The sequence below is a fragment of the Engystomops pustulosus genome, chromosome 3 (assembly GCF_040894005.1).
Source record: "Engystomops pustulosus chromosome 3, aEngPut4.maternal, whole genome shotgun sequence".
In the NCBI taxonomy this organism is placed as follows: Eukaryota; Metazoa; Chordata; class Amphibia; order Anura; family Leptodactylidae; genus Engystomops; species Engystomops pustulosus.
In genome coordinates this window covers 171,762,021-171,777,348 of record NC_092413.1, presented here as the reverse complement: position 1 = coordinate 171,777,348, position 15,328 = coordinate 171,762,021, and the positions used below count along the sequence as shown (strand labels likewise).

Here is a 15,328-nt window from a genome sequence, read left to right as displayed (position 1 = left end):
ATAATAGATAGATAGATAGATACATACATACATAGATAGATACATACATAGATAGATAGATAGATACATAGATAGATAGATAGATAGATAGATAGATAGATAGATAGATGATACATAATAGATAGATAGATAGACAGATAGATAGATAGACAGATAGATAGATATGAGAGAGACAGAGAGATAGATATGAGGGTGCTGGAAAGATATGAATAGCTGCATGATGTAGTTTATATTTACAGGATAGCAGGGGAGAAGGGGAGAATGAGCTGATGCTACACTGTATGTCATTTATTACCTTTCTATACTGCAGCTACATGCAGCCCGGGCTCTGGTGATTCCTCTTCCCTCCTCTCCTCTCCTCTCCTATTGGCTGGTCGGGTCAGGTGACCAGCCCTCTGTGTGAGTCCCGGCTTTAGCAGGGGGGAAGGCAGAGCAATGACTGCCTTCCTGCCGATATTACTGTGCTCAGGGGTCCCAAAAGAGCACATTGAACAGTGCAGCCGCTGGACCCCTGTATCTAAGGGCCAGATCCTTATGCCCCTGCCCAATTTTATTATGTGGGAGCAGCTGTATCATGCTGCTCTCTTCTCCCGGCAGTGGTTTCTATGGGAACCACAATAACATTCAGCGCTCCCGCGTGCCCACAGGAACAGCTCTGCGTGCCGCATGTGGCACGCGTGCCATAGGTTCGCCATCGCTGCTCTAACCTATTGCAGCCATAGACCCTTTCCAGCAAAAAATTTAGTGCCCCAGAATATCAGAAATATTTTATCTGATCAATATGCAAATTCTTTTAAGAGGCTTCAGGGGTGGGGAGTAGCCACGCTGTGGAGCGGGAGCTATGGCTACTCTGTGCCCCAGTTCCCTCTTTAAATCCCTCCCACCCTCCTGGTTTCAACGTGCAGCTCATTGTATCAGCCCACACTAGTCTGCAATGCCGAAGTTCTGTTCATGCACAGTAGGTCACGCTTCGGAGCCGAGTCCTTGCAGCTGCAAGCATGTGCTCTACAAGGACCGGATTCGAAGACGAGTACGTGCAGCTACACCCAGGCAGGTTCTGAAGACAGGAGGGTAGGAGGGATTCAAAGAGGCTACTGGGGCGTAGAGTAGCCGTATCTCCCGCTCCACATCTATTGATCATAAAAAACATTGCTAATGTTCTGGGGCACTAAATTATTAGCTGAAAAGGGGCTAAGGCTGTCATATGTTAGAGGAACCCTATCAGGTAGATTTGGGATGGTAGGCTTTCTTTAAAGGAAATCTACCACATCATTTAACAAAGCTCTGGTGGTTACAAATCTGAACGCAGATCACCTTTATAAAAGATTACTTGTAAGAAAAGAGACTTTAATCCTTAAGTAAATTAGCCTGAAGGGCTTTGAGGGGACTTAGCAGAGTCTACTCACCACCCTGCAGCGCTTCTAACTCAACATCAGCCGACTCCTGAAGCAGGCAGCAGGTGGAGGGTGCCGAATGAGGAGGCGAGTTAAAAGTGCTGCAGGGGGTAACGTACTACAAAGACCTTCAGGCTAATCTAAACAAGGAATTTTTATGAGCAATAAGCTGGTGACTATCTTATGTAAGGGTATGCTGGCGTTAAGATGTTTAACCCCTACAGATCACTGGTGGTTGTTTGTAGAGGTTAAATAATGTGGTAGATTTCCTTTAAGGACCATATCACTGTAAAAATCTATCATTTGCAAACATTTGTAGACTGACAAACTGTGACAGGGAGATGTCAACTGACAACTAGATGCCTCCAGGCAGTCCCAGGGTTGCAGACAAGATAGGCTTACTGGGTTTGTTCTTAAAGGGAACCTTTCACCAGGGACATAATTTTCACTAAAGACAGACTGTAAAAGCCCATGACACCTGCAGTGCAAATCTGCCTCTCTGCCTTTTCTAAGCATTTGCATTACAAAATAATTGTGTGTCATAACTTTCTCTGGCATCCTAACAAAATCCTGGGGTAGTCCCAGGGGCTGGACTTTGGTTTGGATGCATTTCAAAAAACAACATGTGGCTTGTCTGTGTTACTCACTCCTCAGATCTTAGCCCCCACCTTTGTGCTCCTGTACAGCTCCACCTCCTGTTTCTTCTCAGAATTCACATCCTGGTCAGCCTGACATCAGTGGGGGAGGGACAAGCTGTACAGGAGCACAAACATGGAGACAGCCTGCAGCTCAGCCAAGTCACATGTTGTTTTTTGAAATGTATCCAAACCAAAGTCTAGCCCCTGTGACTACCCCAGGATTTTGTCAGGGTGCAAGGGTAAGTTATAACACACAATTATATTGTAATGCAAATGCTTAGAAAAGGCAGAGAGGCATTTTTGGACTGCAGATGTCATGGGCTTTTACAATCTGACTTTAGTGAAAATGAGATCCCTGGTGACAGGTTCCCTTTAAGTTGAATTTGTATGTATGATGGAACTGGTATATTTTCTAGGTGTAACTCCAAAAACATTCTTCTTGTCCCTGTGACAACTGGATTGTCAAAATTTTGGGTTGTAGGAATACTGATTCACAATAAAGCTTCATTGCAGACACCTTTGATAATGCTTACAGGTGATTATTGCAGCCCAGAGCTAAGGTTCAGTAGATCCAGCATCCAGAGGTCACAGTGGGCCGAGACGTCTATCTGTAACTACCTGTATATAGTTTCCTCTCTTGTCTCCTGCTAAGCCCCATCATTCATGTTGGTGACTTCTAATGCTTGTGTGGTCCTGGTTGCTTTACATTCATCATGCAGTGCTCTATGTATTCCCATAAGAAGGTCTAATCCTGGCGCTCCGAATCTATCATTCTGGATTCATGAGGGTTTATGAAAGGGACACAAATAACAAATGACAATATTACCCTTGTGGTATTTTATCTTTTACAGCCAATGTTCTCAGTCGCACCAAGCCTAGCCACCAATGCAACAGCAGCCTTTAATCCATACCTGGGGCCGGTATCTCCGGGCCTCGTACCAGCTGAAATTCTTCCTACTGCACCGGTACTTGTTGCTGGAAACCCGGGAGTCACGATGCCATCAGCTGCCGCAGCTGCCGCACAGAAGCTAATGAGAACCGACAGACTGGAGGTATGGATTATGTAACATACTGTACATCACATATGTAATAACGTCACAGCGCTGGGTGCCTTTTAGGACTAAAACGTGGAAATTCTGAACTCTCCATGAATGAAATGCTTATGTTGCCACTAATGAACTGACCTGCAATATAATAACCACAAATACTCCTTACAGTGAATCGTGTGAATCATCAGAAGCCATAACCTGCGACATCTTGATGATTATTAACCCCTCATGTGCCATTAAGTTGAATGAAGATTTGATGTGGCCGTGACCCAATTCTCTACCCTGTTACTATCTTGTACGCTGGCTTGAGCCACATTTTAATTGCTTGAAGTTGCACTCATACATTCCATGCTGTGAAGACAACAGATTACCTTGGTTGCCAAGGGATAGTAACCAAGGTGTATTCATCAGAAATGTCTTGAATATGCAGTTTCGTTACAGATGTAGCAGACCTGAACTTGTTGTTTCACTGTTCAACTATTTATTATTATTTTATTTTATTTTAAAGCTCCAACTGTTTTTTCAGACAGGACAAAACACCTCTGTCTAGCATAAAAGTGTAACTTTTACACCAATTATTTTATTACAGTAGTAAAAAAACAGATGATAATAGCAAACTTTGTAATTTACTTCATAAAGTAAAGCAGCTTCTCTGTGCCTGTTTTCTGCTCCTTCTTTCTCATGTAGTGAGCATTGTATCTCAAGTCAATGTACATGGTACAGAGTTAAAGGGGTATTCTCGTCTGGGCACTCACATTTAGTTTCACTAATCTTCCATATATAAACATTTCTTCAATTGGATATATTGAAAAAAATGTTCCTGTGTGAAGATAATTTCCCATAAATGTAGCCATGTTGTCCCTTAGAAACTAGATGGCTTCCTCAGTTACGACCACCTCACACTCTGGCAACGGTGACCAGACTTGCGCTATAGAGTCCTGCCTGACCTCCTGGATTCAGTGATTATTGCCACAGGACGGCTTTGGGACATGTAGTAACTCCCAGACTTTTCATATACAAAAACTTTTTGTTTCTTTGTGCAATCCATCTAGTCATTAGTCATTTCTAAGGGACCATATGACTACATTTATAAGAAATTATCTTCACACAGGAACATTTTTTTTCATAACATCCAATTGAAGAAATGTTTATCTATGGCAGATTAATCAAACTGAATGTGAATGCCCAGACGAGAATACCCCTTTAAGAAGCGAAGGCTAATGAATGAGTAGAGAATATCTCCCTTGATGATTCATCTCTGTCAGGAGATATTACTATCCAGGGACTATGTATAAAGAGATAAGTCATTAGACACTTTATCAGGTTCCTTTATCTCTCAGTTGTCAGTGGATACAGGACAGAAAGCTAATATACACAAACTGCTTAAATATAGAAGAAAGGCGAAGGAAAAAGAAGGGCACAGGAACATTTTAGTACCTGTAGGTAGTAATAAGTAATAATTGACCTATTAAACCAGCAAAATGTTGACAAGCAACTTAACACCTTCTAGTTCATGGCCCAGCATGTTGGTCTCTTTCGGAAAAATCAACTTTGTTGTGCGATGTTAATTTGTTGTGTATAGTCAAGGAGGCAGGGAGTTTAACATTGAAGTCAAGTTCTCCCTGCCTAAGGTTGCATTCACACACATGCAAGCTCGCCAGGCCATAGCCCCTCTGAATAGGAAATAATGCCGCACGGCCATTCTTACAAATAAAGATAGAGCATGCACTATCCTTTTGCAGGTACAGCACACATTATGCTCACCGTACCAAGCAAAGCGCCATAGCCATCTATAGGGAAGATTTACATCCCCTGAACTGTTGTGTGAATATGGCCTAATAATGCCACCTTTAGTGTAATTAAAAGCCATATGTACAGGGATATCAGTAACCAGCTCTCGAGAAGCCTAGGGATAACATCAATCACAGTGATGACAGTGGTGTTCTGAGCTCAGCACTAAATGCACCACCTCTATGACTTCATGCAACCATTTTACATCTCACTTCAAAGTTTATTTTCTGGATGATGCCACCACACAGGGCCATGAAATAAAAATGATCTAGAAGATGTTAATATCCTCCACAACATACTGGTAGTAGTTTATTACGTCAATTTCTGTTCACAGAAATAAAGAATATTACAAAGTCTATTATAATCTTCAATATTCATTTTTGTGCTTTAAAGTAAACTGACAAATTTGTGCAACATGACGCTTAGAGTATATTCAGGTCTCCTTTTGGGGCTTCTTAAGTTCTGTTCCATTGTAGCAGAGGGGATAGAAAAAAAAAGGCAGTGATGTGTACAACAACAGAAAACAATGATGTCCAAACTTCAAACGTTCAACTTCTACTGTAATGTCCAAAACATTATTGGGATTTTCTTGACAGATTTTTAAAGGAATTAAATCCAAAAGAGAGAATAGTTCAAGAAAGTCTTACGTATGTGTAGTTTTAGCTAATGGGAAGTTTTCCAATAACCATCTAGTTTGTCTGTTGATTTGTTCTCTGGATCAATGTTGCTGGATAATAGGCTGAGCTTTACTTAAAACTAGGAGCGAAACGATGTAACTCCTACGGAGACAGTCGCTTGTCCTAGAACATGTGCCATATGACAAGTTCAATTCTGCTCACCTGACACAATGGGGCTCATTTATTAAGGGACCGCGGAGCGCATTTTTGTCGGGTTCCTCCTCGATTTCCGTTTTGGGGTGAATTGCCCCGGTATTTTGGCACTCATAAGCCCTGGAAAGGAAAAGGTGAACTCCAGCAGACCTCGGTGCAGAAGCGACGGATGCAGAAACTCGGGCGCACAATCTTGGTGAATAGCGGCAGACCTGAATCCACGTCGGACAATGCACCGCGGGATCGCGACAGGACCAGGTAAGTAAATCTGCACCATAATGTCTATCATTTCCAAATCAACATTTGCTGTATGTGATGTACCTAATTGTTATGATATCTCCTACGATATATAAAAACAATTTGTTCACATGTTCCCTAAGTCTAATCTGTGACTTCTCTCTACTTCTTTATTCCACTGATCCCACAGATACATGGAATTTTATATCATTTCAAGCAGATCCAATGTTTTTTCTGCTCAATGTCTTGTTTCCTGTGATATATACTGTGAGATTGATTATTATAATGTTACGCTATATGGGATAACATGAGCGGCTTGTAATATTATCATATGCTCTTTGCTTTCTCTTTTCATAGTAGTTCATGCCGCTCAATCTTACATGTGTGGATCACCTTCATGCTTCCTCACCATCCTCTCTGCTTTCCATTGTAGCAATGCTTAACTATTCATCCAATCCCCATTTCACTGCTTCCAGTTTTCTCTTCTTATGATAGACATATCAGGCATGTATGTGACATTTAGGACATTTTCAGCTGACATTTGCAGATTCAGCTTCATCATCCACAGTGTAACAGTAGGCAAATTGAGTTATGTTCCAGATCGTGGCTCCCCTAGACAGAAACCAGCCCAAAAGCAGCAGAAAATGTTCTTTCTGCAAAAAAAAGTTTAACATCCTAAGACAGGATACATTATTCTAAGAAAGTTTGGATGTCCTCCATGATGAAAAGATTACATGACATTGACAGCGAATTGAAGAGCTACTCCTTTACATTCTTCTCTGCAGGCTGAATTTTTTGTATCTTGGATCTTGTACTGTGCAGACAGTATGTTATATAGCAGGAGCAGCTGAGCAGATTGCATGTAAAGTCCTATCTGCAGGCAGCATGCTATAGAGTAGGCGGAACTAAGAGAATCTGTTGTAATAAAGCAAGACGAACTGAGCAACTTGTATATAGGGGTCTATTTGAGGGCAGCATGTTATAGAGCAGGAAGATCTGTGCAGATTGTACATAGTGCCCTATGCGCTGACAGAATGTTATAGAATAGAAGGCGCTGAACAGATTGTACATAATGCCTTATGCACTGGAAGTATGTTATAGAGCAGGAGGAGCTGAGCAGATTGTACATAGTGCCCTATGTGCTGGAGGTAAGTTAAAGAGTAGGAGGATCTGAACAGGTTGTACATAGTGCCCTATACGCAGGAAGTACGATATAGAGCAGGAGGATCTGAGGAGATTGCACATAGTGTCCTATGCGCTGGTAGTATGTTATAGAGCAGGAGGAGCTGAGCAGATTGTACATAGTGCCCTATGCGCTTATAGAATGTTATAGAGCAGGAGGTTCTGAACAGATTGTACATATTGTGCATGTTGTAGAGCAGTACACATTGCATTTTCATGGCGACCGCTTTTCTTTTACTTTTCATCTAGGTTAAAATGTCTTCTACAATGAGATATTTTACCTGCCCCTTTTAATTGAGGAGCTATCCTTATCTGTCAATGTGTGATCTGTGGGGATCCCCTCATTCAATATTGGAGCTGCAGTGGCTTCCAATATATCCCAAGCAGCGCCAGGAGGTTGGTGAATGTCCCCACCAGTCATATAATGACGGCCGGTCATAAGGATAGATTATGAGTGAAAGGTCACAGAGACCCTTATGAAGCATTGTACTTTATTGAATACATTGAATAATAACATTATAGAGGATTATATTGCAATGTTGTGCTTTGCTTGCTTTATTGTCATTGTCTGCCTTTTTTTCCACCATGACATGCGTCTGCATTTGCGGCCACAGGTTAGGTAGTGACCTCACTTACACTATGTTAATGGTAGACGGACTGGCTGGAATGGAAACTGAAGTCCTCTTTTTATTCACAGGCCAGCTACAATCAGGCAGCTGCACTACGAGCTTCCCCACGTTGCCCAACCAATGAACTCAACCCTGATCTGGAGGGAGCACCCTCTTTGTGGGTGAGAGGTAGTTCAGTCTCCATGCCAGCTCAATCCTGGGCCTCTCCAGAGCAGAGACTGCCAGTTGTGCCAAATTATGTGTGGTGGTTTTGTGATGTGGACTCCTGCCCTCTGGGAAGTGAGCTGCGACCTGCAAACTCATTTCACTTAGGACATCAAGCTGGACTTGACCCTCGGTCTCAGAAGAGAAAGGCGAGTGTTCCTCACCATGTCTAGTACACATACTATTTCTATCTTTCTGCCTTCTGTACAAACTCTCAGTCCTTGTCAATCATCGTGACCACATGGACTCCTCTAACACTCAATGTATTCATTCTGCTTCTTTCTACTCACCTTTCCATTCCAGTTGATCCCATTATTTCTCTTCTCCGATGCTTCCATAACCAAACCTCCCTTCCAATACTGTCATTTCCTTATTTCTCATGGTTAACAACTCTGCTCCATCCTTCTCTTCCTTTACGTTCTACATTCCATATTGCAATTTATTAAAGTATTTTTTTGTATAATGTCTTTATTGCGATACAAAGTACTAATCCTTATCTATATTGTATGTTATTGTTCTCCCGATGGTTTAGACTGTTCCTATAACAATATATCTATCTGACGATGTAAAGTGCTGCCATTATTTCTCCAGGGGATGTTCTGCTCTCTGTATCTGTTGGTCTTAAACCCAACAATATAAATTCACTTGCTTCCCTTTACATTATACTATATATTTTTTCCTTAACTATAACACGGATGGCAATCTGAACGTGTTACTTCCTTGTCTTCAATCATATTGCAATTATATAAAATATGCTTTCGTAATTTGATTTTCCGCAGGAAAGCATGGGATTATGTACACTATATCGTGGTACCAAGGTTAATAGACAATTGTCCCTTTAAAGAAATATTTGGAGAACATAAAGTCACTATACTTGTCTCACAATCGATCTTCCCATATATATTTGAAAACCTTAATATGTGGATGCAGCCTAAGTCTTTAACTTTAAAGGATCCCATAGAGGGCAGAACAACTAGTTTAACACACACACAAACCAATTGTCCAAAATTAAAGACACCCAGGGTAAATTTCTTTCAGGAACAGCTCCACTCTTCTCTGTGGCCTCTGAATATTATTGCAGTTTAGCCTTATTCCATATTGTGCAACCCCCTAGAAATGTCCTTGAAGGTCACTTAATGAAACCTTTAATGTCTCCTTTCGACTTTCTCCTTGACATTTCTTTTGATGTTTTATTAATCTCTGTATAGAACATATAGAGACTTCAATGTTTACTGATAAGATCCATTGGGATGACAATATTAAACAATAGCAGCAAGACACTTTAGTCAATGCTGAGTCAAAGAGATTTCCTCAGGCATAAGCAGCTTATTTTCAGTAGGCAGACAAACACCATGACACCACTTATCTATGAAGAAAAGAGGATTGTATATAACCAACGTTAAGGAAGTCTATTGGGACCCAGATGAAACCAAACCAATAACAGTACTGCGAACGAACATTTATGTAGAAGCGTGAAGAAAATATAGAAATAATCCTGTGGAAGTGCAATGAGGGCAGGCCTGATTTTTTAGATATAATAGAAAATTATTTTAGATTCCTGCCCCGTGCCTGTGCACTACCTATGTAGGCGATGTTGCAATTCAACACCAGGTTAGACTTGATGTAAAAAGTGGCCCCCGGGTGCGTCACACTGCTGCTGTTCAGCACATTTATCAGGAGGCTGGAGCTGGGGTGCAGGGGCACTTTGCGACAAGAATATGATAAATGAAGTAGTGGATTACAAATAGGCGTTTTGGGCAGTAGTCTGGGGCCCAAGCTTTCTAGGGGGCACATGGCCACCAAAACCAACCGCCACATTTTATACTTCACCCACGAAATCCTTGTACATCTGTTCCTGCTCTCAATACACATTTACACAAGAGCCATTTCAGGACCTTAGAAGGTCCTCAAAGTTCCTGACACCGCAGACTGAAAGCAGGCAGCATGCACCGTCCATTCTCCAAGAAGCTTGATCCCAGTACCATAAGTAGGAAGGCTTATAGGTGCTATAATATTTAATCAAACCATGGCACCTTGGCACTCTTACTCCACCCCTGGATAAATGGGCCCCTTTGATTTCTATGAGACCCATATACAAAAAATTGGGGCAGTCACAGGAATTTCTAAAACACATGAAATTAAATCTTAAAGTGGTCATCTAGCTGCAGAAAATGAAAGAAATGGTAATTGTGTATGATGAAATACTATAATTTTTTTTTTTGTATTAAGAGATTTTCACAAGCCATGAAAAAACTGTATACGTTTTTACAGTAACATTTATTTACTGGAACTGGACGGCCCCTTTAAGAGTTTGGTACAAATAAACAACAACAGCATTTGTTAGTTATCTAAAAATCGTTGGGTTGCCTTTGGAAAGCTTAATAAATTTAAAGAAAACGCAACTTAATTCTGTATTCATACTTGTCTATTGGTTTTCTTTGGTCTATTTTTTCTCATACCAAATCTTTTACTGCAGTGTATGAGCGCCCTCTAGTGGTATCCCATACAACCTGCAGCTTTTCTACATCAGTCCTGCTAACTGAAAAGTAGATCTCTCTTCTGCGTTGTCTCTTCTAAGGGATCTTTAGATTAGAATACAGGTGCAGGCTATAACATTAAACTTTAGAGAGTAGATGGTGTTTTTTTCATTTCATTGTAGAAATCTCACATTCACATTATTGGATAGAGAATCTAAGAGCAGCGGGTCCTTGAATTTGGTTTTGAGCAGTGGCGTAACTAGAAGCTGATGGGCCCCAGTGCAAAGTCTGTGCCAGGACCCTTTTTGTTATGTATTGTTTATAGTAATAGTCTTCTCATGTGGGAAAGTGACACCATAAGGGCCCCGTAAACCTCTTGGGCCCAGGTGCGATCGCCACCTCTGCACCCCCTAAAGTTACGCCACTGCTTTTGAGAAGTTGTGTGCCTCCATGTAATGCCCTCTTCTGCTGTGTCTCTAGGTATGTCGAGAGTATCAACGCGGCAACTGTAACAGAGGAGAAAATGAATGCAGGTTTGCACACCCGTCCGAGAGTGCAATGATCGACACCAACGATAACACCGTCACTGTGTGTATGGATTATATCAAAGGAAGATGTTCACGGGAAAAGTGCAAATACTTCCACCCGCCTGCACATTTGCAAGCCAAGATAAAGGCTGCACAATACCAGGTCAACCAAGCTGCAGCTGCTCAGGCAGCAGCAACCGCAGCAGCCATGGTAAGTTTACGCTGTCCACTACTTGCCAGTACAGAACAGTAAAATAATATATGCAAGGTAGTGAAAATACAGATATAGCAGCACTAAATTAGCAGGATTTAGAAAAATTGAATTTGTCATATTGGGTCATTTGTGGTTTTGCATAAGTAACTCTACATTATTAAAAAGGGTTGTCCACTTTTATCAACAATTAACATTGTTCCGCTATACAATTTTCAAAAATACTTTCTGTTTTACTTCCTGGTGGTTTTCTAGATCTCTGCTTGCTGTCATTCTATAAGAAGCTCCATTGTTAACCTCGGTCATGTGATGTCACACAGATACACAGCTCTGATTACTCTCCATGGAGCTGTGTGACATCACATGGCATGTGACATGATTTTTTATCCACACAATGTAAAAAAATGAAGCTTCCTATAGAAGAACAGCAAGCAGAGATCTAGAAAACAGTGAGGATGTGATATAGAAAATATATTGGGAAAATGTATAGCTTTTCATTACGCAAACAGCATCAATTATTTGCTGAGAATAAACAACCCCTTTAAGCGATCTTAAAGGAAATAAAACATATGTTTTTATGCATTGTGAACCTTGAGAATGTTGTAGCTACACTAATGCAGAAACATATCTTGTTTAATCCTTGAAAGGATTAAAAGCTGGGTGCTGCTTGGCTGCTGTATTTCACCGAGCTTACTTAACTGTCCAGACGTAACTAATCAACCTGAGTTGGATGACTCATACACAGCAGCTGAGGGATGGTGCAGTGATTGATTACTTCTGCCTGACAGGGACAACACAGTGGGGCACATTTACTAAGGGTCCGCGGATGGCATTTCCGTCGGGTTTCCCAACGATTTCCGTTTTGCGCCGCATTTAACAGGGGTTTTTGTTGCACGTGATCGGATTATGTCTCAATCTCGCTGGCTTTCACGCAACACAAAAATGGGGGCGGGCCGTCGGACGATCCGACGGATTCGGACAAACCGCGGGATTTAACTTTAAAATTGTGTCACATGCACCGGGAAGAAGATGGTGAACTCCGGCGGACCTGATCAGGGAAGCGACACATGCAGGATATCGGGCGCACGCTGTAAGTGAATCGAGGCAGCTGTGCATTCTCGTCAGGGATCGCAGCTCAGTGTATAGAATGTTCTCTGGAGCAGTGCATAATTAAGGTAAGAGTAGAAACGCTGGGGCAGCCACAGGAGGGCCAGTGCCTCATTATTAAGCTCAGCTCAGGGATCAAACAAGATATGTTTCTGGATCAGTGTGGCTACATCATTTTCAAGGTATGTTTGGTTCACAATACATAAAAACAAATAGTAGATATCCTTTAAGGATATCCTGTCATCGTCCCTTATACATTTATTCTAGTAAATACTTGAATTACTAGACATTTGTGTGGGTGTATTCATACGTAGTCAGACTATGTAGTGATATGCACCATCCAAATGTTGACTTTCTAGGAAAAATAACCAAGAAAATGGCAATAAAGTTATATAAAAATTTGGGAGCTATTTGTTAGAATCAGTTTCAGGAGAAGTGATGGGGCCTCGTTAATTCAAAAGAAATATATACAAATTCAGATTATAGAGAGGAAAATGCATCTCTGCTACATCTGTAATGTATATACTGTGTATTCTTATTAGACCCTAGTGCTATCCAGCAGAATAGATCCCATATAAGCATCTACCTCACTGCCTGTAATAAGGTTTTGCAGTACGAATCTATATGAATATATAACATTGCAGTAATATTGAAAGTGAATAGGGCCGTGTCTCATGTGGGTAATATCTTATTTCGTCCTTTGTGCTATACACTATACTTTTTTAGTAACATTTTCAGCAGCAAAAGCCATAACACAAGACAATAGGAGAGCTTGCTTTGTCAGCTTTATTATGATAACCTATTGGGCCATATAACACTGCAGGAGGAGACGGTGCGCCTATGCTGTATAATACTAATGGATTATATCCCAGTCTTTCTTGCCTTCCATAACACTTCCACACGGGTCATCAGAATTTAGATAAACTCTGAAAATGGCTGTTGTGAATTTTGGTGGCTTCATTTTATAGCTGTCAGTGTCCTTTATATAACTTTTTAGCATGAGTAGATTATAGAGCGCAAAAGATCTTTTCCTACTCTGAGATATTATCTGCTCCTCTATGTGGCTGGTTGGGCATGGAGCTTACCAAACACTTCAGTCTTCATATAAAACCCCAGGAAAAAAGGTTGCTTTGATGTCTACACCTGCACTCACATACAGGTCTCTACCCTATTACAGTGCAACGCTGGGCAAAAGCAGAAAGGCTTTCGTATTATCCAAGTAGTTACCCCTCCAAAGTCTCCAATAGGTTCCTCCACTGTGGCCACATCCAGTGTTTTCGGTCTCCCCCCTTCCTACCTTGACTTCCAAGCTGAAAGTTTGCAAAATAGTTAAATGGATTGTGTAGTCTTTTTTTTTTTTACTTCAAATGCACAAAATATTTTGTGCAAATTGAATTTTCATTGAATCCTCACCAGTTCCCAAAAAGGGGTGTGTTGAGGGCGGGAACAAGGCGATGCCGGTAGGCTCCTCCCATGGGTTTTGCTATGTTCCTACTGTGAAAGCTGACAACTATTGGCTTCAGTCCCCTAATGGAGTCAGTTGTACTAAGCTGTGCATCTACTTTATGCCAAGGCTGGACATTGTCAAATATTCAGCAGGAAAGAAGGGATGTAAAAAACACCAGATTTGATAAACACCCACCACTGAGTGACAACATAGGGATAATTTAATGATTGGAGCAGGTTTCCCCCCACTGTACCTCAGTCTTGAAATCTTTTGCACCTATTTATATATATAGCCTCTTTACTTCTATAGTACTGCTGGAGATATACAAGTGTTTTGTAGAGAATAAATAGAGATACTGCACATGCTGTCACTGGCCATTCCATTAATATTAATGGTACAACCCACTAAAGCAGTAAATTTAGGCATCTAAGGTTAGAGCAACTCACAAAAGTGGGAGAAAAGTTTTCAGTGGTTCCTATCCAGAAGATCTATTTTGTAGCCCCTTTTGCTCTAAGAGGAGTACAAGGACTCTGGTTAGATATAACAGAAGACATAACAGTGTTATGCTGAGATCTCACTACATACAAATTTGAGGAGACTCCCGTATGCTCTATGTCTAGCTACAATCCTGGAATATAAATGCATTTTTTTCTCGGCCCTGCTGTTATTAACAGCTCCAAAAGGCCTGCTTTCTCACACCATACAGTTCCTCCAAACTGTTGCGATATAGAAAGAGGGAAACATGTTGTGGAAAATAGAGTTATAGCCCCACATTCGTCTCGACACACTCTGTCCCCTAACTGTGCCGTGAACTGCGGCATCACTTCATCCCGGGTGTCTTGCCATCTCTTTAGATGAGTTATATACTCCTTTAAGAAAGACTTTGGATGGTGATAGAGCAGGTCCTATCGAGTACTTCCGAATTTTCGCTTTTGCACAGCGCTGCCTATTAATTCTTTATACTTAAGTCTTTCCATAAAAAAAACTACAGCACTAAAGGGCAGAAATAAAGTGCACACCTTTAAATGGGCTATTATCCTCAGAGGCATTGTGATGGCTTAGCCATATATACCGATATTACATATATATAAATGTGTATATATATAATCCCCTCAAACAGTGCATGGGTTCAAAACAATCCAAAAAGAAGCATGCAACTCTTTACTCCATATGTAAAGACAGTTTAAGTCATTTGCTGGGTTTGCTTTCTAGAAATTTTGGCGAAAATGTTGAAATTTAAAATTTCTCTTTGTCCTGTGAAAACACCAGCAAATACTAGATGAGCCATTGCCTTAATAATGTTTGCTAATTCTCGATTAAAAATAGTAGTATGACAGTAACAAAACCAGAGCCTTTATTGTGCATGCTTAGTCTTGTTATTTGTTATTATACGGCATTCGGATGATTTGTTTTTTTTGTTTTTTTTTTCTCACCTACCAAAATATGCACTGCTGCCCCCATGATGCACCTCTGCTTGCTGTTTATGTTAATGCGCTTGAACCCCATTGGCCCATTGCCATCATGTGCTCGCTGCCTGCTAATTAAGACTCAGTCGGCTGTCAAATCACTGAAGCGATCCCTCGAGGCAACCTTTGACCTGGTACT

At 41.1% G+C, this 15,328-nt stretch overlaps 1 protein-coding gene across 15 annotated transcripts in view; it reads left to right on the top strand.

Annotated features, from left to right (window-relative positions):
* The window catches only part of MBNL1 (muscleblind like splicing regulator 1), a 134,674-nt gene that overhangs the window by 106,753 nt on the left and 12,593 nt on the right, over window positions 1–15,328 (top strand). For 7 of the 15 annotated variants that reach the window (XM_072143020.1, XM_072143019.1, XM_072143018.1 and 4 more), the window contains 4 exons: window positions 2,884–3,084; window positions 7,819–8,103; window positions 10,912–11,169; window positions 15,270–15,323. In XM_072143020.1, coding sequence (XP_071999121.1) covers window positions 2,884–3,084; window positions 7,819–8,103; window positions 10,912–11,169; window positions 15,270–15,323 — 798 coding nt within the window. The remainder of the gene's footprint in view (window positions 1–2,883; window positions 3,085–7,818; window positions 8,104–10,911; window positions 11,170–15,269; window positions 15,324–15,328) is intronic. The other 8 variants (XM_072143025.1, XM_072143022.1, XM_072143021.1 and 5 more) reach the window with 3 other exon arrangements.